The sequence below is a fragment of the Palaemon carinicauda genome, chromosome 4 (genome assembly GCF_036898095.1).
Source record: "Palaemon carinicauda isolate YSFRI2023 chromosome 4, ASM3689809v2, whole genome shotgun sequence".
NCBI classification, from domain to species: Eukaryota; Metazoa; Arthropoda; class Malacostraca; order Decapoda; family Palaemonidae; genus Palaemon; species Palaemon carinicauda.
In genome coordinates, this window is record NC_090728.1 from 196451080 (window position 1) to 196474565 (window position 23486).

At 43.4% G+C, this 23486-nt stretch overlaps 1 protein-coding gene across 2 annotated transcripts in view; it reads left to right on the forward strand.

Annotated features, from left to right (window-relative positions):
- Positions 1-23486, forward strand: part of LOC137640318 (uncharacterized) — a 406862-nt gene that overhangs the window by 66281 nt on the left and 317095 nt on the right. For both annotated transcript variants that reach the window (XM_068372950.1, XM_068372951.1), the window contains exon 3: positions 11128-11277. In XM_068372950.1, coding sequence (XP_068229051.1) covers positions 11128-11277 — 150 coding nt within the window. The remainder of the gene's footprint in view (positions 1-11127; positions 11278-23486) is intronic.

Below are 23486 nucleotides of genomic sequence, written 5' to 3' on the forward strand. Positions count from 1 at the left end.
TCGTCTGTACCTAGCATAGGTTAGGATGTGGATTTAACTCAGTCCCTTGCCGGCCTGCAGTGTGTGCCGGCCGGCAAAGGTCTTCTGCTTTGAGTGCTGCCCGGACCTCCCTTGGTCCCTCATCCATGTCTGTCTGTAGAGCCAGACGGCATTGGTCAGGAAGCCTGAATTAGATTCTCCCCTTCCTTATGTGCACTCTTTCGGGTTGCCGGGCTTTGGGGTAGTATACTCTCTTATCCCGGCATCCATTCTGTTTTCTTCTAGTGTTGTACCCTAGCCGGCTGCCGGCCACATAGGCCGGCAGCCGGGCAGTCGGAGTTCTCTGGTTCTTTTGCTGCCGGCCGGCATCGGTTGTATACCTTTGCCAGCCGGCTATTGTCACGCCATTGTCTGCCGGTCGCTACGAGCGGTGGCCGGCAGCCGGGTGCTACCTTATGTAGTTGTCGGCCGGCAGTCATTGCCGGTCGGCACTAGCTGTTTCCGGCCGGCACATGCATTTGAACCAGCGTTCTGCCGCCTTATAGCTGTTAAGTAGTATACTTTAAAGCTAGTTATGGTGAGTGCCGGCCAGCAAGTGCCGGCCGGCACATTACCTTCTCTACTGTACCAGTATTCGTCAGTATAGCATATACTGTAGGGAGAAAACTATAGTATAGTATTGTTACAACACTGTGTTTTGTAACACTTTTGTGTTGTCTTGCACAGCCCTTTGGTGTTGCCTTACAGATAAGAAAGGGAGTTCTTTCTTGTCTACTATCCGGTATTTTAAAATCATACCTTAGGTGTGAGCTACACCTGTTTCCTCTGGAAACTTTTCATTGGTTGCTCTAGGACAGATTAACCTTACGATTTTATTATCTGGAAGGTTGCAACAATTGACTGTGCGGGAAACACAAGTGTGTGTCTTTCCTTTCTGTTTTGTTATGCTAAACTGTGCATATCCAGTGATACGTAGTTCACTTGATACTCATGGAAATTTCTTCTCTTTACAGGAGGACCATCCGAAGTGCGGAAGTGTTTTCTGCAACGTCCGCAGCAAGAACTTCTGCGGACATGAGTTATGTAGGAGGCACGCAGCATGCGCTGTCTCCAAGGGTGATCTCCGGTATTGGGACCCTCAGGTATGTACCGTGTGCACTAACCTGATTGCTGAGGCTTTTGATTCCCCTAGGACGGCGGAGTCAAGGGATATAGCAAGGGAGAAGCTTCGTACCTGGGTAAGGGGTTTCCAGAAGAACACCTCTGGACCTTATCTTCCAAGTGAGAAGATGAGGGCTTACCTTTTCCCCAGGGCATCAGCTGATGCAGTGATTCCCCAGCCTCAAGAGGATATCCCCCTAGTTCAGATCCCGGTGGATGCTGAAGTCGCGGTCGCCTTGCAGGACATCCAGTTGGACGACAGGATGTCGGACGTGTCCGAGCGTCTGGAGGAAGACCTCCTGGCAGAAGGCCAGGATGAAGATCAAGCTCCAGACATTGTAGAGAAAGAGGTCGACGAGGCGTCGGCTGCTCCGGTTCAGGTCCCTGAACCTATTCCCTCAACATCGTCCGCTCTCCCAGTAGAGCTGGGACAGGCCCTCTCCTCCATTGTTGGAATGATCCAACAGATGCAGAAGGAGAATAATGAGAAGGCGGCTGCAATGGAACTGCAGATGCAGAGGCTTGCAGCATCACGTGGGCCCCAGAAGAGGCTCAACGTGAAAGACCTTCCCTTGTGCTCAGATGCTAACCCGTGGAGATATGCTGAGCACATGCCGATGACGATCGGAAAGATCGTCATGTCGGATAAGTTGGGTTTAGTTCCCCTAGAGGAGGTGGAATTCTGGCCCAGCAAAGGGTCATATCCGGACTGTTATGTCCGTTTGAGGAAGGAACCAGCTTCAAAGGAGGAGACAGAGCCGAAGGAGGTCATAGTGATGGACCATGCTAAGGCTCAAGCTTTGCTATCATCTTCGATGAAAGAGAGGGGCTTCACGAACTCAAAGGTGGCTGCATTGAGTAAGAAGCACCCTTCCTTTGTGTCCTCTCCTGCTAGAGCCTTCCCCTTTTTGCAGAAAGGGTTTGCGGCTGTGTTAAAAGCAGTCGAGGCTGGCAAGCCATGCCCCTCCTTGGAGGAGTGTAAACCCTTGTCGCTGGCCCTACCTATGGACCACAAAGACTGGAAGGACGTCCATCTTACCTTCTCAGTCGGGAAGTTGGAGGCTGATATTGCCGGACGTCAGTTCTGTGAGAACCTCCCTAAGCTGTCTGACTTTCTTTTGCGGAGGGAGCTCGAGACGAAAGAAAGACTGGCTGCCTCAATGTCTCTTCAGACCACTCTTGAGACGATGGCAAGTGACCCCAAGGTCCATGAGATGTTCATGGTAGTGGCCAAGACTCATCTGGCCACAGTGACGAAGGATCTTTACAGCTTCGTCATGGCGAGGAGAGCTTGTAGGGAGTTTGTGTTCGCCTCGGCTGCGGTGAGGCACGAGCCAAGGAAACTAATCTCCTCCAACATTTGGGGCAAAGACCTTTTCCCTAGCGAATCAGTCAAGGAGGTTGTTGATAAGGCCGCCACGGAGAATAGGAACCTTCTCCAGAAGTGGGGCCTGTCTATGAAGAGAAAGTCTTCCCCGGATGAGGGTCCCCAACTAAAAAGGAAGACTAAGAGGACTAGGCTACCCTCTCGGCCAGCCAAGCCATTTAGACAGCAACAGCAACAACAATTGCCTATGCCTTCAGTGCCCCAGATGGTGGCACAAACCCCGACCACATTCCAGTGGGTACCCCAAGCCGTGTCGACACAGTCCCCGGCATTCAACCCAACGTTCGAAGGGCAGTCAACTTCCTTTCGAGCAAAGCCTAGAGGAGCAGCCAGAGGCTCGTCTAGGCGCCCCTCAAGGGGAAGGGGATTCAGGGGTGGTCGCAGTCAGGGAGGCAAGACCTCAGGACAGCAGTCCAAGTGAGATGATACCGGTAGGAGGGAGACTTCAGAATTTTCGGGATCGGTGGACCTTCGATCCCTGGGCCCACAGCCTACTCAAGAATGGACTGGGCTGGAGCTGGTACAGCACTCCACCCCTGTGCCCTCGGTTTTTCCAACACTTCACCCCCGTTCTGGAGGAGTACATCCAAGAACTGTTGGAGAAAAAAGTGATCCGAAGGGTAAAGTCCATCAAATTCCAAGGGAGGCTGTTTTGTGTTCCCAAGAAGGACTCGGAAAAACTCAGAGTCATTCTGAACTTGTCGCCACTCAACAAGTTCATAGTGAACTGCAAGTTCAAGATGCTAACATTGCAACACATAAGGACCTTACTGCCCAAGAGGGCATTTACCGTCTCCATAGATTTGTCAGACGCCTATTGGCACGTTCCAATCAATCGTCGACTCTCCCCCTACCTAGGGTTCAAGCTACAACGAAGACTATACGCCATCAGAGCCATGCCATTCGGGCTAAATATAGCCCCAAGGATCTTCACGAAGCTTGCGAGCGTAGCTCTCAAACAATTACGCCTAAAGGGAATTCAGGTGGTAGCCTACCTGGACGACTGGCTGGTGTGGGCAGCATCCAAGACAGAATGCTTGCAAGCTTCCCTGCAGGTGATCCAGTTCCTAGAGTATCTAGGCTTCAAGATCAACAGAAATAAGTCTCGACTTTCTCCATTTCAAAAGTTCCAGTGGTTGGGAATCCACTGGGACCTAATGTCACACCAATTCTCCATCCCGGCGAAGAAAAGGAAGGAGATAGCTGGTTCTGTCAAGAGACTTCTGGATTCCGAAAGGATATCAAGACGCGAACAGGAGAGAGTGTTGGGTTCTCTCCAGTTTGCTTCGGTAACAGACCCGGTGCTAAGAGCACAGCTAAAGGATGCAACCGGAGTTTGGAGAAGTTATGCATCAAACGGGCGAAGAGATCTGAGAAAACCAGTTCCGCTTCGTCTACGTACTCTTTTCAGGCCTTGGTCCCAAGCCAGACAACTAAAGAAGTCGGTACTTCTTCAGCCACCTCCCCCGTCGGTGACTATTAACACAGACGCCTCGAAGGAGGGGTGGGGAGGTCATTCTCATCGGAAGAAGGCCCAAGGGTCTTGGTCCAATCTATTCAAGACATTTCACATAAACTTTCTAGAAGCTATGGCAGTGCTCCTTACCTTGAAGAAAGTCTCCCCGCGTCGCTCGATCCACATAAGGTTGGTGCTGGACAGCGAGGTGATTGTAAGATGCTTGAATCGACAAGGATCAAGGTCGCCACCTCTCAACCAGGTGATGTTGGCCATCTTCCGACTGGCGGAAATGAAGAAGTGGTACCTGTCGGCAGTTCACCTTCAAGGAGTCCGCAATGTGACAGCGGACGCTCTATCCAGGTTCACACCGATAGAGTCGGAATGGTCCCTAGACGCAGGATCGTTCTCCTTCATCTTGAGTCAAGTCCCAGAACTGCAGATAGACCTCTTTGCGACGAAAGACAACAAGAAGTTGCCCCTGTACGTGTCCCCGTACGAGGACCCCTTGGCGGAAGCAGTGGACGCGATGTCCCTCGACTGGAACAGATGGTCCAGGATTTATCTGTTCCCTCCTCACAACCTTCTGTTGAGGGTCCTCAACAAACTGAGATCCTTCAAGGGAGTAGCGGCAATAGTGGCCCACAAGTGGCCGAACAGCGTGTGGTTCCCTCTGGCATTGGAACTACGGTTGAAGTTTCCACCGCTACCAGATCCAGTTCTGACCCAGCGAGTCCAGAAGATGACTGTCTGCGCTTCATTACAGAAAACCCGGACCCTGCAGCTCATGATTTTCTCTCCCTAGCGGTGAGAAAGCGTTTCGGGATTTCGGAAGACAGCATAGACTTCTTAGAGGAATATAAGTGCAAATCTACTAGAAGGCAATATGAGTCATCTTGGAGAAAATGGGTGGCCTTTGTCAAGGCGAAGAATCCGCAGGAGATCTCGACGGACTTCTGCTTATCTTTCTTCATCCACCTCCATGGTCAAGGGTTGGCAGCTGACACGATTTCAACGTGTAAGTCTGCTTTGACAAGACCCATTCTATATGCCTTCCAGGTCTACCTCGCTAACGAGATCTTTAATAAAGTTCCGAAAGCCTGCGCTAGGCTCAGACCTTCAGCACCTCCAAAGCCCATTTCATGGTCTTTAGATAAAGTTCTTCATTTCGCTTCACTGTTGAACAATGAGGAGTGTGCGTTAAAGGATTTGACCCAAAAAGTTATTTTCCTATTTGCACTCGCGTCCGGGGCCAGGGTTAGTGAGATTGTAGCCCTCTCGAGAGAGGAAGGTCGTGTTCAGTTCTTGGATGGGTTAGAGCTGAACCTGTTTCCGGATCCTACGTTTCTCGCCAAGAACGAGTTACCCACCAACAGGTGGGGTCCCTGGAGAATCTGCCCTCTGAAAGAAGATGCATCTCTATGTCCAGTAGAATGCCTAAAGGTCTATCTTCGTAGAACTTCAGACTTCAAGGGTGGTCAACTATTCAGGGGAGAAACATCAGGCTAAAATTTATCACTGAAACAACTCAGGGCGAAAATCACATATTTTATTCGCAGAGCGGATCCTGACAGTACACCCGCAGGTCACGATCCGAGGAAAGTTGCCTCATCCTTAAATTTCTTTAATTGTGTGGATTTTGAACATCTTCGTTCATACACTGGCTGGAAGTCTTCCAGAGTGTTCTTTCGTCACTATGCGAAGCAAGTGGAGCAACTAAAGAGGTCTGTGGTAGTAGTGGGTTGCGTCGTTAACCCCGCTGTTTAACTCTGCGAGGAACAGTGGATTTAATTGGGACGATTAATTCCAGGGTGAGTGTGTAGTCACATACTGTGCTACAAACTAAGTGTGAGGGCACCGGGTTGCCCACGTTGACTGTTCCACTTTCAAAGGTGAACCTAGCATAAGTGCAGACATGTGTGCCGAGCATTTCTAACCCTAATGTGACTGATTAGTAATACAGACTTTTATGACTTTGATACCTCGGTATGTTAAAAGTGGCACTAATGTTTTTTCTTTCAGATAAACAAGTTTCTGTTTACTATCATACTTATGCTTAAATTTTTGGTTATCCTCCTCTTATATATATATATATATATATATATATATATATATATATATATATATATATACATATATATATATATATATATATATATATATATATAATTGTTGTTAACCTGTTTATTTATTGTCTGTCAATAAACTTGTTCTTGAGAACCTTGCGTCTCCTTCACCTGTGTCAATTTATTGATAATAATTGAGCATTCATTCTATGTATATTTATCTGGGATAATTCTAATAGATTGTTCCTTTATGCAAGCTAATTTTGCATGGTTTATGCTTTCCCTTAGCGGGAGGACTCCATCCCCTAAGGGGACGGTGGCGGATATACAAGTTTCCTCCTACGCGATATAAACCTTTGTCCAATACAGTATTGAACGGAGAACTGGTCGATATTTCATATTGACACAGTGGTTCTTTACAAACTATGCTTTACATAATATAGGGTGAGACCACTATATTGGCTTGCCTGTTTTTCATACATAGGTATATGTACTCTTCGAGACTTTTCCAGAGTCTAGTAGGACTCTTCCCTGTAGGGGGCAGGAAGCTCTAACATGGTTTATGGTTAGTTGAAAAGATTTATAACGGTAACATCTTAGGTCTCTAGGTCTAGTCGACCGGGGAAATACCTCCGGGGAGTACAGCACGTTTTGAGAATCCACAGATACAGTAATGCTCTGGTATACTTCCATCAGGACGACATGGCTTGAGCCCAAAAAACGGATTTTGAGCGAAGCGAAAAATCTATTTTTGGGTGAGATGGCCATGTCGTCCTGATGGACCCGCCCTTCCCTTTCTATGAAAGGGCAGTAAGTCCCCTCCCTACATACAGTATCTGTAGCACCTCGTGTATCGGAATACAGATGGCGCCAGGATCGGCGCAATGTACGCTTACGAAACGGGAGAAGAGAGAGCCTTGCGAGCGGCTCCCCTTTTTCTTTCTTGTTTTCGTTTTCTTGCCAATTGACCCCTCCGAAGTGTTATCTCTGTTCGGGGTGCAGATTGCCATGTGGCGTGTCAAGAATACGTCCTCTGATATTTCGCGATATCCCTGGTTCTTTTATTAGGGATATTCGCTCCAGGAGTTAGAATTCTGGGTACCTTAAGGTAAATTCTCTGGGAATATCGCTGTAGTTGTAATATACCCAAGGAAGCTACCCTATAGGAACTTCCATCAGGACGACATGGCCATCTCACCCAAAAATAGATTTTTCGCTTCGCTCAAAATCCGTTATATACAATAATTCATTTCAAAAGTTTCAAATTCCCTAAATTATAACTCTACCCATTTTTCTTTTCTTATTTTGTACATGTACATTCGTGAAGTAAATTTCAAATGTAAAAATTGCTGAAAAACATTTTACCCTTCTGGTGCAAGGGAAGGAGAATTGTCTACTCCCTTATCATCACTTTTTTTTAGTGGGCGCTCCACTGTGATTGTTTGAAAAGGGGTTTGAAATTCAGCAGAATATGCAGTGGAGGAGGAGGTGGTCCTTTCATACAAAGGTGAAAGAGCATCGTGCTGGGGAGCAACTTCATCGCTGCCTTCATTTCATCCATGATGCTCATGTAGGCTGAAAATACCCTCATCCATGGTATGCATGAACTTGAGGGCACACACCATTGAAGGGTCCATGTTGTATGCCATATTTTTCAATCCCCCACCATCCCCACCATCTTTGACATCTGCCAGCTTCTCAATTGTGAAGCCTTCATCCTCTTCGTCAGGTTCATCAGCCTAGGCCTTCCTGACTTGCTGAATGGACTAATTCAGCAAGTTCCTCCTCAGTCAGCTCATTGTCATGCCCATCAAGCAACTCCAAGACTTCGTCCTCAATTACTGTCTGGAAGCCTTTAGCTGTCCCTCTCTTTGCCAAAGTCACAATCTTCTTGACTGTCTGTTGGAAAGCTTTGTAAGGACTGAAGCTGGCAAAGTCCTTGACACACTCTGATAAGTTTCCAGCAAGCATTCACCATCTGTGGTTTGACATCATTGAATGATTCCTCGTCAACAGACTGACAGTCTGCAGTCGTGAAACCCTTCCGATGCTACGTCTATAGGTAGTAGGTTGGCCAGGGCACCAGCCACCCGTTGAGATACTACTGCTAGAGAGTTATTGGGTCCATTAACTGGCCAGATAGTACTACATTGGATCCCTCTCATTGGTTACGGCTTATTTTGTCTTTGCCTACACATACACTGAATAGTCTGGCCTATTCTTTCCACATTCTCCTCTGCCCTCACACACCTGACAACACTGGGAATATCAAACATTTTTCTTTGCACAAGGGGTTAACTACTGTAATGATATGGCTACTTTCCTCTTGGTAAGGGTAGAAGAGACTCTTTAGCTATGGTAAGCAGCTCTTCTAGGAGGAGGACACTCCAAAATCAAACTATTGTTCTCTAGTCTTGGGTAGTGTCATAGCCTCTGTACCATGGCCTTCCACTGTCTTGGATTAGAGTTATCTTGCTTGAGGGTACACTTGGGCTCGCTGTTCTATCTTGTTTCTCTTCCTCTTGATTGTTTTGAAGTTTTTATAGTTTATATATAAGATATCTAATTTAATGTTGTTACTGTTCTTAAAATATTTTATTTTGAATATTTATTACTTCTCCTATAGCTTATCTGTTTCCTCATTTCCTTTCCTTATTTCCTTTCCCTCTCTGGGCTATTTTTCCCTGTTGGAGCCCTTTGGCTTGTAGCATCATGCTTTTCCAACTAGGGTTATAGCTTGGCTTTTAATAATAATAATAATAATAATAATAATAATAATAATAATAATAGTAATAATAATAATAATAATAATAATAATAATAATAATAATAATAATAATATCCGATACTGAGCGGGTGGAAGGGAACCTCAGTTTAATAAGGAACTGGAGAATTACGACAACGCCAAACATTCTTAAATTTATTTCCGTCACCAACAAATCACAACGTTTCAAACATCTCTGTGTTCATAATCATGTTCCTGGGTAAAAGAAAGTAAAACAATAAAGAGCAAGCTGTACATAAATATTGTAACCAAACAAATAAATTCTAAGTTAGAATGGGAAAAGGCATAATTAGGCAAACTTCAAAGGAAAGCTAGAAATTTCTTGATTAAGTTGTGGCTTTTTAGATTTTATAAAAATTGACTCTGCTATTCTTATTTCATTTTCATATGAGCCTCTGTATATTATTGAAAAGTTGTCCAACTTTTCAATAATGAACCTATCAAGAATTTCTACCTTCTCTCTAAGTTATGATCTTCCTCTGCTGGTTAGCGGTAACTTGAGAAGATGGAGCAGCTCTCTTAGGGGCCATGGCATTGACAAAGGAGGAACACTTTTGCTTGACTAACTTTTGTATGAGATGTCTGGTGATGTCGAAACATAACTTAAGAAATTGACTTTCCTTTGAAACCAATGTGCTCTGTCAGTCCTGCTGCTGCAAATTGTGAGGAGGAGGGGCGCCATCCTTCTTTACGTCCGTTTCTTCCCGTTCTCTTAATGGTACTAAGGATGTATTACCTCGTTGTGCGATCTCTTAGTAGAGTTCATGTGATCTCTTTCTATGTTGGAGCATTGTCAATGGCCTGGAGGACCTCTTAGAAGGCAAACTTCAAGTTCCTCCTCCTTCTTCGCATCACCTTTGTCAGAGTCTTCGTGCTGATTCTAGATGAATGTGTAAAAGATGTCATCGAAGAAGCCCAGGGAGACAGATCTATAGGAGTTGCGCATGAGGGACTCTTACTGTTTTTTCGTTGTGGGAGGAACAGTGCTATACCAGAAATGCACAGCTGGTTAGGATGGGAGGGCTTTGCTCTTCTTTTCCCTTTACTGGACTATCTCTCTCTCTCTCTCTCTCTCTCTCTCTCTCTCTCTCTCTCTCTCTCTCTCTCTCTCTCTCTCTCTCTCTCTCTCTCTCTCTTACGGGAGAGATAGGAAAGAGGCATGTGTTGACATCCTACTCATGCTTGCGTCGGTCTGAAGGCAGTCCCCATGACATCACATGCACAGGGAATCCTAAGAGTCAAAATTCCATGGTCATTGTCTCCATGTTCATAACGTCTATGCTCATAGGCTTTATATACAGTCTTTTACTGACCTGCCTTTCTTGCATGTGCGCTTATCAGGATTCTATGCACAACAGAATTTCATGCATTCGAGCAACGTCTTCTTGTTTACAGTTCCTAACAGTACTGAGTGCTTTTCATGCCTAGACATGAGGTGCCACACCGTATCCTTACTATATGTACTGCGTTTCACGTGTATGCACAAGGTCTCCACAAGTACTGTCTTCAACCATGTTGCCTTTCACATGTACATGTAAGGTCTCCGTACATACAGGCTTGAACTGTACTGCCTTCCCCGACCATCTGATTTTTCCCAATCAACGTATGTGATGATGTTTGCAAGGAGCGTCATGGCATAGGCAGGCTGCTAATTCTAGGAGAAGAGAGATTTAAGATGTCATATACTCCAATGGCTTGCTATTTAGTTGGATAAGAAACTTACAGTCCTAGTCCATAGGCAACGTTCGGAGATGCCCTCCAGCATCCCTAAGGATCCTAGACATTTCCTCTTTTTCTCTCTTCTTCACATTTTGCCAATCACTCAACAGTCAGTTAACGACAGCAAGGTTCGTCTTAACTCTGTTTGCTCCAAAGAGGCCTAGCCTAACACCTATTGCGTCTTCATGCCCAGGTTAGGGAATTGACAATAGCCATCATTTTCACTTTGACATTTCCCAAGAAAGTAAACAAGCCAGTCAAGTTATAGGAACTTACTCTCTCCAAAGGATAAGTCTCTCATTAAAGGACTCAGGTTTGTTTACTTAAGAAAATTACAAATTATTTTTGAAAATTGTAATATTTAGGTGATTGTTTAAACATTGTCTGTTGCATGTAAATTGATATTTGCCATAGCATTAACAAATCGTTTAGGTATGCATATGATTTCATTTTTAAATAACTGTTAATGCTGATAAGAATTTATCTTCCATGGGGTGTACAGTATAGCCATAATGTTTTCCTTCATGTATATAGATTTTACCATTTTAATGATTAGTTATTTTGCCTATTTTCAGCTCCTGTTGGAGTTCAAGCAGGTCAAGTTACAGCTGTCATTGGTGCCGTAGTAGATGTCCAATTCAAAGGGGAGCTTCCTCCAATCTTGAATGCTCTTGAAGTGGAAAATCGAGAGCCTCGCCTTGTACTTGAAGTAGCTCAGCATCTTGGTCAGTATCTAACGAAAACTATGACAGATAGCTAGGAATGTTTTGAAATAATTCTTGAAACATTAGGATTGTTGATTAACAATTTTACATGTTATCATGTTAGATTACAGTTTCACATGTCAGAACGTCAGATAACAATCTCATAACGTTTGAAATGCTGGCCAGGAGCCTGGTGACTTTACTGTTGTTGGCTAAATTTCATGATATTAATGCTAGATAATGTTGAAATCATTAAAAGGGGAATGTTTGATAGCAAACTAGTAATATTGGAATTATTGCATAGTAGTCACACATTAGGAATATTGAATAGCAGTTTTAAAACAATAACTGCATTATATGATAAATTTATGATATCAGGAATGTAGGGCAACAGTCTCAACAGTAACAGCAATCTTGAAGATGTTAAGGTCCTAACAGAAATGTGAAAGAAATGAGATCTGCCCTTCATATTGTCTCAGCCACTTTGACTTGGCAGAGATAGCCTATATAAAGCAACAGATCAATGATTTTTTAAGGAAAATCTAAACCATATACAGTATCATAATATGGTATGACAGCTTCTAATGTCATAAGTTACACGTTCATTTTTATTAACCAAGTGTAGCGGCTATCGCAGTCACTTCTTAAATTCTTATACAGTACTTTAGTAGGATTTTAAGTGGTTATGTAGTGGAGCCAGAATTTCTTTTTAAATGTGTTCTTGAAAAGAGTAAAGGTAAAGTATTGTTATTTGTAAAGCTTGTGAAGGTTTCAGGGTCCAGTTATGTTTCAGAAGAAAGGACCCAATGGAGCAGTTCTAAATCTGACATTGCAGTAGTACAGTATATTTAACTAATTATCTTTACCCCTAAAATGGCTGTTTATTCCTTTTGTCTGACACCCCTCAAAATTATGCATATAACATAATCATGAGGAAAAAATGGCACTGGTAATATTCATGACATACTGTTTGTGTAACTGCATTAATATTCTTTGGACAACAATATGGAGGGAAGTGTTCATGGTAAATCTAAACCTTGAAGCACAACAAAAACAATTAGCCCAAAAAAGAGATTGTTGGTCATTGTTAGATAATGCTCTAAAAGAGATTTTGACAAGAAAAATCTATTTTTGGATAAGATAGCTATGTCGTCCTGATGGAAGTTCCTCTAGGTAGCTTTCTATTTGGGATATTTCCTGCGAGTGATATACCAGAGAATTTTACTTGTAGAGGTATTACAGGGTTACATCTCCTGGAGCTAATATCCCTAAAGATATCGTGTATGTAACAGGGACATGTTTAAAACAAACACGGCTATCCTTCCCTGAATAGAGTGAACCTTGTCTCAAGGATACGGGATAGGATTGGATACGTGGGAGAGCCGTTACAACTCTGATACCAGTATGTTACTGTAAATCGTTCGCTGGTTCGCCATTCCAGCAGCAGCCATTGTATGAAATATGGCCTCACACTGAGAATTAGGAAGGGATAAAAAGTAATGGGCCAGTCCATCAGGACGACATGGCTATCTCACCCGAAAATAGATTTTTCATATGTCATAATCCCTTTTTTGGGTTCGAGCCATTTCGTCCTGATGGAAGTGTACCAGAGAATTGAAAATTCTCAGTTGTGGCACATTAGAGTTCAACCACATAAGTGCTATTTTGTGTCAACCTCACTAATTATAGAGGATTTAAAATTTTTCTACAATCAATATATCTAATGATGGTTTGTTTTACACTTCCAAATATAACTATTTGGGACAGCAGTCCACCTCCATGAGTGTACTCTGAAAGTTTTTGTAAACTGTATTGAAATCGGACAGTTATCAAGGACACTTATGTAAGAACACATACCGACTAAGAAATAGTCTGTAATAGGAGGGTTAAAGATCAGGTACACTAATTTTTATATAGAAACATTAGGTCCATATAAAGGAAACGCAAAAAGACGTAGTCTTTTATTATTTCCAAAAGCAAGGAAATGTAACAGAATTGGTGCAACAATATTTACATTTTTTATGCTTAAAGATAAGAAATATTTACCCCAGTAACATCGTATTAAATAGAATAATATCATTCCATATGGAAAAATAAGGTCACCTTTTGACTCTTCAATATAAACATAGTTTATAACATAATGCAAATTAGAAGAACTTTCAACCCGCACTATGTGCACTGTAACAGTCCTGTATGATACAGTTCATAAGAGTCCATGCACATCACAAAGAGGCTGGTTTAATCACACTACCAGCAGCCACAACAAAGTGTTTAATCTCCTCCAATTGTTGCAAATAATGTTTGAAAAACCCTCTGGAAGACTTCTATCCACTATAGGCTTGAGAGCCTCGAAGGACATATACTGGCAGAAGTTTAAGGAGGAGGGAACTTTTCTAGGATCATGACCTGATGGGATACTATCAGGGTCAGTCCTTCTGATAAAATTGGTGAGTTTGGACCTCAGTTGTTCCAGGGAGAGATTAGATCCTGTTGTTTCCCTTTTAAAAAGTTGTTCACCTTCAAAAGCTTCACTCTTTGGCAGGTAGGCTTTAAGGCATTCCACAAGGCACAAAGAAGGATATTTCTTTATAGGGACAATCTTCCAAGGTCCCCAGCGTTTCATAAGGAGTTCACTTTTAGCCAGGAATGCAGGATCCGAGTATAAATTAATTTCTCCCTACTCCTAGGATTCAATGCGGCCATCATCCCTTGATAGCGCCACAATCTCGCTGACTCTAGCACCAGAAACCATAGCTAGTAAAAAGATTGATTTTTGAGTAAGATCCCTCAATGAAGCAGAATAGTTATCGATTGAGGAGGATAATTGCAAGACTTTATCCAAAGACCAAGAGATTGTTTTTGGGGGAGCATGTGGTTTCAGTTTAGCACAAGCCTTATGGATCTTATTGAACGGTTTGCTGTTGAGTTCAATATCAAAAGAATAAGCGATAGGTCTGGTTAGGTCCGATTTACATGAGGAAATAGTTGTGGAGGCCAGACCCTGCTCATGGAGTGTGATAAAGATTTATAAGTAGAAGTCCATTGTATTCAAATTGGGCTTATGTCTCTTAACAAACTCCACCCACTTCTTCCAGGAGGACAAATATTGTCTTTTTGTAGTAGAAGACTTGTATTCTTCTATGAAATGAATCCTTTCCTTTGAAACTCCGTATTTTCTTTTAGCAGTTAGGACAAGGAAATCATGAGCTGAAGGTTTTTTGTTATCCCCGATGAAGCTAAGACAGTCTCCTGTTGAACATCCTGGGACAGCAATGGAGACGGTAGAGGGATCTGGTGAGGATTAAGTTCCAGAACAAGAGAGTACCAATTGCTCTTGGACCAATTGGGGGCCACTAAGACTGCTGCTCCCTTGAAGGTGCGTAGTTTGTCTAGTACCTTCATGAGGAGATTGAACGGTGGAAAAAGGTAAATGTGAGTCCTCTGGTTCCAATTCAGTGATGTCGCATCTATCCCTACTGCTTCTGGATCTAAATTCGGTGCTATATAACGGGGAAACTTCTTGTTGAAGCTTGTTGCAAAGAGATCTATTTGCAGTTCGGGGACATGCTCTAGAATGAAACAGAATGATTTTTTTTTTGTCCAGGGACCATTCTGTTTCCAAAGGCTTGAATCTTAATAGGGCACCTGCCGTTACATTGCAAACCCCTTCTAAGGGAACTGCAGAGAGATGCCAGTTTCTCCTCTTTGACAAAGAGAGAAAGGTCAATAGTACAAGATTGATCTGAGAAGATCTTGAACCCTGTCTGTTGATGCAGTGGACTATAGTCTTACTGTTGAGAACTAATCTGATGTGTGAGTTCCTCTTTGGGTTCAACCTCTTCATAGAAAGAAACACTGTCATAGTTTCCAGAATGTTGATATGGAATTGTAAAATGTGAATTATCACTGACCCTGTATATTCTTGGTGGTGGTATGACCCCCCAACCTCGTTCTGAGGCATCCGTGTGGATTGTCACTGATGGAGCAGGAAATTTCAAGGGCATGTGTGTCGACAAGCTCTTCACAGTGGACCACGGCTTGAGCTGTTTTCACAGTAGAGCTGGGGTTTTGTGGCAATGATCTCTTCAAGCATTTGATGCCTTTCTTCTCCAGACTCTGTTGGCATCCATGAGTCTTGCTTTCAGGATGGGATTTGTAACCGCTGCAAATTGTAGTGAACCCAAAGCCCTTTCCTGATATCTGGTGATCGTCTTCGAATGAAGCAGACACCTGACTGTACTTGCGATTTCCTTCCTCTAGGCCTAAGGCAGAGATAGGATGTAACTTCAAATCCCAATGCAGACCTAGCCACTGGACTGATCGAGGTTGATTTGGAAGCCCAGAGATTGAAAAAATTTCATAACTTCTAGAGCTACTAGAAGAAACTTCGACTTCGTCGCAGCCCATACTAACCAGTTGTCGAGGCTTACCTTCACCTGAAGATCTTTGTTCCCGAGTTAGTGGCCAATGGTTTCAACAAGTTTTGTGAAAATCCTTGGAGCTATGCTAAGCCTAAAGGTCATAGCTTTGAATATGTAGGCCTTTTAGGCTAATCTGAAACTAAGGTATGGGGGAGAAGTGCTGACCTATCGGAAGATGCCAATAAGCATTGGTAAGATCTATGGAGACGATGTAGGCCCCCTAGAGGTAGTAGAGAATGTATTTGCAAGATAGTTAGTCTCTGGAACTTATTGTTCTGAATGAACTTGTTTAGAGGGGACAAGTCCAGAATAGTTCGAAGATCGTCAGAATCTTTCTTTGGCACGCAAAATAGACATCCTTGAAAGTTCATGGATTTTGTGCAATGGATAACTCCCTTCTGGGGGAGATCCTGCACATATTCCTCCAAGAATGGTGTTGTGGGTTGGAAGAACCTCTTAAACTGTTAGTTTTTGTCTCCATTTCCAGCCTAGTCCCTTTGTGACTATGCTGTGTGGCCAAGGATCAAATTTCCATTGATCCCTGAAGTGATTGAGTCTTCCCCCTACCGGAAGCTCCTCGTTGTTTTGGAGCTCCTGCTCCTTTATGCAATCTATCTGTTTCCTCGGCCCCTAGATTGGCCAGCTCTTCCAGATTTTCCCTTTCCACTTACATTTTTTCTCTTGAGCTCCAACAAGGCGAGATATGGTAGTGGTCCGTTCGTAAACGGGATTGAAGTCTGGGGAATATGCAGTGTACTGCTGGGGAACCATGTACACTGTCTGGGGAATAGTGGCAGCTGTGGCAGTTGTGGCAGGAAATGTTTTCTCTCCTTTAAATGTTCTCCCAAGCTTCTTGCCTTTAGGTTGAGGTCCTTCTCCAGGGGTAAATTGTTCTTAGAGGACATACCCCATTTCTGCATAAGGCTCATGTTCTCGTGAGCTGCCCTGTTCATGACTTCTTTTACCACCTTTTGGGGAAACATCTTTTTCCCAGATGTTGGAGTCAATTAACTTTCTAGTCTTATACCTAATAGTTGTCGCTGGTAGTATGTGCTCTCTCCAGGCTCTCCTGGCTAAAATGAAAATATGTAGATCAAGGTGGAAGGTTGCTTGGGTCTTGGCTAGAATAGGAAAGAGGTCAGATTTTGAATAGTTCCCAATTAGCATTTCAAGATAAGACTGGTGTGACAAAGAAGCTGCCAGTCTTTCTTTAGCCTCCAATTCTGCTTTTATAGGAATTCAGGAATCTTGGGCAACCTCTCATTAAACTGCTTACCTCCGATATTCCTATCCAGTTTGCCAACTGTAAAGGTGTGTTGGACATCTTCCCAACTATCAGAGTCATATGGGAGAGCAAGAGAAATGGTCTTGTCTCCTCAAGCACTGGCAGAGTTTTACCTTCCACTGCTGCCTTCCTGACAGTATCCAAACTCTTTGAGTCAGAGGGAAAGTAAGCAGAAAATTGAGTATTAGTAAATTCAGCCATCTTGAGCTCCTTAACCAACAAGGTTTGAGCGTTACCATGGTCTAAGATGATCGTTTCCTTGGGAATCGTATCATCCCTAGTAGACTGTTTGGAATTTAACCTAACATAAAATAAAGGATACTTTTCAATAGAGGAGTAAAACTCTAAATCCGAAACTGGTTTAGAGCCCATGCCTTCACCAATATGAAGTTACCCCTCACTGAGAACCATATGTTCTGTGTAATGCCAAGGGTTCTTTGCAGAACAGTCTGAAAGACTTAAGACTGGTGGAGCCTTGAACTTCAGTGCCTGCTGAAGGGGCTCAATCTTCGACTCTAAGGACACTTGAGCTTTCTTATGCTCTGCATGAATATTTTCCATGAATGCTTTCGTGGATGCCATGAACTCCAAATGTCCTGGGAACAAGGGGGCAGTCGGAGTTGGAAGAGGAGTGGAAGATGAGGCAGGTGTAGCAGATGCAGGGCCAGCAGGGGTATGCAAAGAAGAAGTACTAGGAACAGTACTTACTTGTTGGCTGTCAAGCGAGTTATCCAAAACTTCCGTTGTCAGCTAGAGCCTGTCTTTTTCCGATGGAGTGGAAGAGGTTGTCAACATGTTGTCAATGTCCAGATGCATGTCCGGAAGTGCGTCCTGAACTTCGTGATCTGCAGGATCCAGTTGTACCGTAGGTATTTGATGACCGTACACCACAGGAGATTCTTCATTTCCAGTGAAGGAAGCTATGGGGCACCTTGTTGAGGGCTCCTGTGGAGTTCCCTCACCCAGTGTCTGATAGTTTTCTGGTCTCACGTGTTCTCATCCTGAGAAACGTTGGTAGCTTGGAGTTCCCTCCAGGTCTAATGGCCGCAAGGTTACTTGACTCGCCTGGTGTAGGTTACCGTCGAACATTCCATGTCCTCAGCAACTTGTAAAGATAGAAAAATTTCAATTAGTATGTTATCGTCGCATGAAAATTTTTTTATATCCTCACATATAAGAAATATATATTTTTCTTTACAATACGTAAGTAGTATAAAGATATATACAGCAATTAAAAAATGTCTACCTACTACTAGCTACGGCTAAGGCTACACTACAATGGAAGCTTGTGCGAAACATCTTGGAACTCTATATGAATTCCTATGTTATTATTATTATTATTTGCTAAGCTACAACCCTAGTTGGAAAAGCAGGATGCTATAAGTCTAGGGACTCCAACAGAGAAAATAGCCCAGTGAGGAAAGGAAACAAGGAAAAATAAAATATTTCAGGAACAGTAATATTGAAATAAAAATTTCCCATATAGCCTATAAAAACTTTAACAAAACAAGAGGAAGAGAAATGAGATAGAATAGTGTGCGGGAGTGTACCCTCAAGCAAGAGAACTCTCATCCAAGATAGTGGAAGACCATGGTACAGAGGCTATGGCACTACCCAAGACTTCCTATAGTGTGGTAAAATGGAGGGAAAGAAGAAGATTCATATCAATAGAACACTTTTCCACAAAAATCAGTTGATCGGACAACTTACTTTGGCAAAATCAGATGCCATTCGACCTAAGGCGGCTGCAGCTGTGCCCTAATTCGGCAGCTGTGTATAGCCGACATGGGCCCTTGGTCTAACCTTCCCTTACTCTGCAGGTAAGTTGAGGCAATGCTACAAGTAGCCATTGCTAAGTTGGCAACCGGTAGACAATCCCAGAGGGAACTAGTCAGAGAGTAAGAGGAAGGGTATAGTCTAGTAAAAAGGGGTCAGCTGGTAGGGCTGACTGCCACCTGCCTAGTTTTTGACATTAGATTTATCAAGGAATGGGGTTTTACCCATTGAAATTAATGAGAGCCATCTGAAACGGCCAGGATACAAAGAATTCGCAAATTTGATGAAAATCCTGACAACGAGGAGGTATCCAATCGATCTATTTAGAGGATAATGTTCCTCAAATATGATTTGAAGAGATATAAAACGACAGCTTATTGTAAGCCATCGTCCAACATATGCCGGGAAGATTAAAGGATTGTTCTGATTCTTTAACTATTCCAGCTATACTAGTAAGTTTGCCAACTAGTAATAGAAGAGGGAAGGCAAACTCCTTGTCGTAGACATCAGGCTAATGACCCTGTTGCCGAAGGTCACTTGGTATAATGAGAAGGATAATCTGTCCTTATGCCAAGTTACCAACAAGGAAAAGATCTAGGCTAAGGTAAAATATGCCGCCAAAGGAACCATTAGGGTTAAATGTGCCAAGAACCCAGAAGCCAGACCTGGAAGAAGGTTGGAGGGTAGAGTATAGACGCAGCTGACAAGTGTAAGGCGACGGCTAAAGCGGCTAAGGGAGCATTCTCTTTTAATAAAAGAGAGACTGATTCCAGCCTACTCACATCTAGTGCTAACGGCACTGAAGCCGGCAAGTCAGGAAAATATGGCAATGGGGTAGTCACTAAAGCCAAGGAAATTCCGACCGAGGAAAGGAACTGAGGCTTCACAGCGAGAGAGATATAGCCTAGTGGAGGGACCCGTTACCAAGCACAAGGTGACTGCTAAGGTTGCAAGAGAGATGATCCCTATCTAGTATCAAATCCCTCTACCTGTTGAGAAGTATACAGACAGAAGCCCCAAGCTAGCCGATCTAGATATATAGCAATTGAGGGGTCCTCAAATGGTAGAGAAAGTCAGGCTATGCTAAAGAACTGTAGTTCTACAGCCAGGAAGAAAATGTAGTTTATCTAGGAAGGGGAAGAGGCAGCCGGTCTACCAGGAGGCAGCCGCTGAGGCGGCAGAGAGAGGTAACCCCATCTATGATTATTCTCATACCAATCCGAGAGTAGACTAACAGTCTCCCTGAGTCAGCCCGTCCAGGTATATAGCAACTGAGGACTCGTCAAATGCCAGGGCAGATCAGACTAGGCAAAGGAACTGAAGTTCCACGGCAAAGGGGGAACGAAGTCTAACAGGGAGAGGTAGTTAATTGCCTTTAGAAAATGGTAATGCGACAGTAAAGGAAGGCCTAACTGTAGTATTAAAAGAATCCAAAATCTTTCCAAGGGATCTACAATAAGTAGGCACAGAGAACAAGTCTCCCAACCATCTGTCACTTAGCCAAGAATAAGGATAATAACCTAGGAGAAGGGTAAGGTGGCAGGTAAGGAAGGCCTACTGGTCGGTATTAGAACAGAATTAGTTTCGTTCCAAGGGAAACAAAAGAATATGGACAATGGGAATGAATTCCCACAACCAGTGCCGCCTATGCAAAAACTAAGGCTAAGTAGATGGAGTGGTAAACTGTCGACCTAGGCCAACTGTGTCCACTAATCTACAATTCCTAAGGGAATCCCTTTATGGAGGCAGTTCCCAACTATAACGCATGAATAGAAATGTAGTTATGCCAACTGCCACAAGAACCACACCGTTAAGTGGCAAGAAGGGGAGGATCGGGACAGAATAATAGCTAGCCTAGGCCATAGGCCAGGGGTAACAGCTAGTACAGGCAATCGGCTAGGTAAGACACGTATGTCTAACCTAGAATAATAAACGGATTTTGAGCAAAGCGAAAAATCTATTTTTGGGTGAGATAGCCATGCCGTCCTGATGGAAGGTTCCTTTAGGTAGCCTTTCTAAGGGATATTTGCTACAGTGATACTCCCAGAGAAATAAACCGAAGGTTTCCAGAATTCTAACTCCTGGCGCGATTCATCCATAATATAACTTTAAGGATGTCACATGATATCAGGGGACATATTTTTTAGATACGACACAGCAATCTTCACCTCGAATAGATTTAACTCTTTGAGGGGGAAGAGTGGCGAACAAAAGGGGAGCCGTTATCTAGGTACCCAGTGGACCTCCTCTCCGTACTACCACTGGCCGCCATTCCCTTGTTGCATTTAAGCGGGAATAGCCGCAGATAGAGTGGTTTCGGGTGGGGTCATCAAGAAAGAAGGGTGGATGCATCAGGACGACATGGCTATATCACCCAAAAAATAGATTTTTCGCTTTGCTCAAAATCCGTTTTTTGGGGCTCGGCCATGTCGTCCTGATGGAAGCACACCAGAGAATTACCTTGAAATAACTATATATGTGGGTTTGTGTAAGTACCTTTACTTTGAATAGGTTCCTTATCTGGTCTGTTAGACCTATATATGACATCACCGTTATCTGTCATATCCACTAAGCTTGGAACTGGCTTAGGGCTTCCTGCCCCCTGCAGGGAAAGTGTCGACTTCGACTATAAGGATTCAATGTTTGTATATCCGTAAGAACTAAAGGGAAACTTTTAGAGGTTACCTTTTCATGCTTTGGACATCTGTACATGTTCAAGCTTCTATTTATAGGACTAGAATAAAACTCGGTTGCTTTATTATTGTCAGCTGAAGCTGAAATGAGACGCATCTACATTTTCTATGTTTTATTCGTAGAAATAAGTTAAGAAATGTAGGTACAGTATAACATAGTAGATCTCTGACCTTGCATAGGTAGGCTAAACATCATGGTTATATATATTTCTGACCTGTAAGAGAAGAATATACATATATGAATTCATTATTAATTAAATGCCACTCAATGTGAATGTAAGACAAAATCTGTCTAGATTTACTCAGATGTTGGATATGTGTCAACACTGTGTTCAAATGTTCACACAACACTGGTGTTATTGGTCAGATTCTGCACCTGTATAGAACAGTCTATTAATCATCGCAATGATTTGCACTAGAAGTTATTAAAACCTATTCACCCGATACACTGTTGAGTCCCAAAACAGTACGCTGTTCATCGCAGCACTAGAAGACGGGTTTTATGACACTATCTGCCGCCACCACAAAGTGTTTTATTTCATGTACTTGCTTCGCATAATGTTTATAGAAGACTCAATATGATTTCCACCCCGTATATGAGCGTAGCCTCTCAAAGTCCATGTGTTGAAAGAAATTTAACGAAGAAGCAACTTTTCTTGGATCGTGACCTGCGGGTGAGCTGTCAGGATCCGCTCTGCGAATAAAGTACGTGAGCTTCGCTCTCAGTTGTCTTAGGGATAGATTTGATCCTGAGCTTTCGCCTCGGAAGAGATGTCCCTCCTTGTAGTCTGAAGTTCTACGAAGATAGACCTTAAGACACTACTGGGCATAGAGAGACATCTTCCCTCAGTGGGCAGATTCTCCAAGGACCCCACATCTTGGTGGGCAGCTTGTTCTTGGCAAGAAAGGCAGGATCAGGAAAAAGGTTCAGTTCTCCTGTGTCTAGGAACTGAATGTGGCCTAAATTTCTGGATAAGGCCGCTATTTCACTAACTCTAACCCCTGAGGCTATTGCGAACAGAAAGATGACTTTCTGTGTTAGCTCCTTTAGAGTACAATCCTCATTGTTTAGGTTCGAAGCATAGTGCAAGACTTTGTCCAACGACCATGTGATGGGCTTTGGAGGGGCTGCCGGCTTGAGTCTAGCGCATGCTTTTGGTACCTTATTGAAGATTTCGCTTGTGAGGTCCACCTCAAAGGTTTATAGAAGAGGTCTAGTCAGGGCCGACTTACATGCAGTTATCATAGTGGAAGCCAGGCCTTGTTCATGTAGGTAGATGAAGAAAGAGAGATAAAAATCTATTGAAATTTCTGTTGGTCTCCTTGTTTTCACAAAGGATACCCATTTCTTCCAAGATGGTTCATATTGTCTTCTGGTTGAACTTGACTTATACTCTTCATTAGAGTCGACCTTGTCCTTCGAGATTCCAAACTTTTGTTGGCTGCTAGGGTCATAAAATCATGAGATGTAGGTTGTTGGTTCTCGAGGATGAAGCGTAAACAGTTGACTTCTGAACCAGTTGAGATAAAACTGGGTTTGGCAGAGGAAACAGCTTCAGTTTCAAATCTAGAACTAGAGGGAACCAATTGCTTTTGGGCCATTTGGGGGCCACTACTGCAGCTGTCCCTCTGAAGGATCTCAGTTTGTTGAGGACTTTTAGCAGGAGATTTGTTGGTGGAAACAGGTAAATCTGATTCCATCTGTTCCAGTCGAGAGACATGACGTCTATCACTTCTGCTTGGGGGTCCATGTAAGGGGGTACGTAACGAGGTAGTTTCTTGTTGTCGTGAAGAAGTCGATCTGCAGTTCCGGGACTTTTTCCGAAATGAAGGAGAATGAATTTGCGTCTAGGGACCATTCTGTCTCTATCGGCTTTCGCCTGGATAGTGTCCGCCGTCACATTGCGGAACCCTTGAAGGTGAACTGCTGATAAGTGCCATCTTCTCTTCCTTGCCAGTAGGAAGATGGCTAACATCATATGATTGATGTGAGGTGATCTCGAGCCTTGTCGATTTAGACATTTTACAATCACTTCGTCAACCAGGACCAATCTT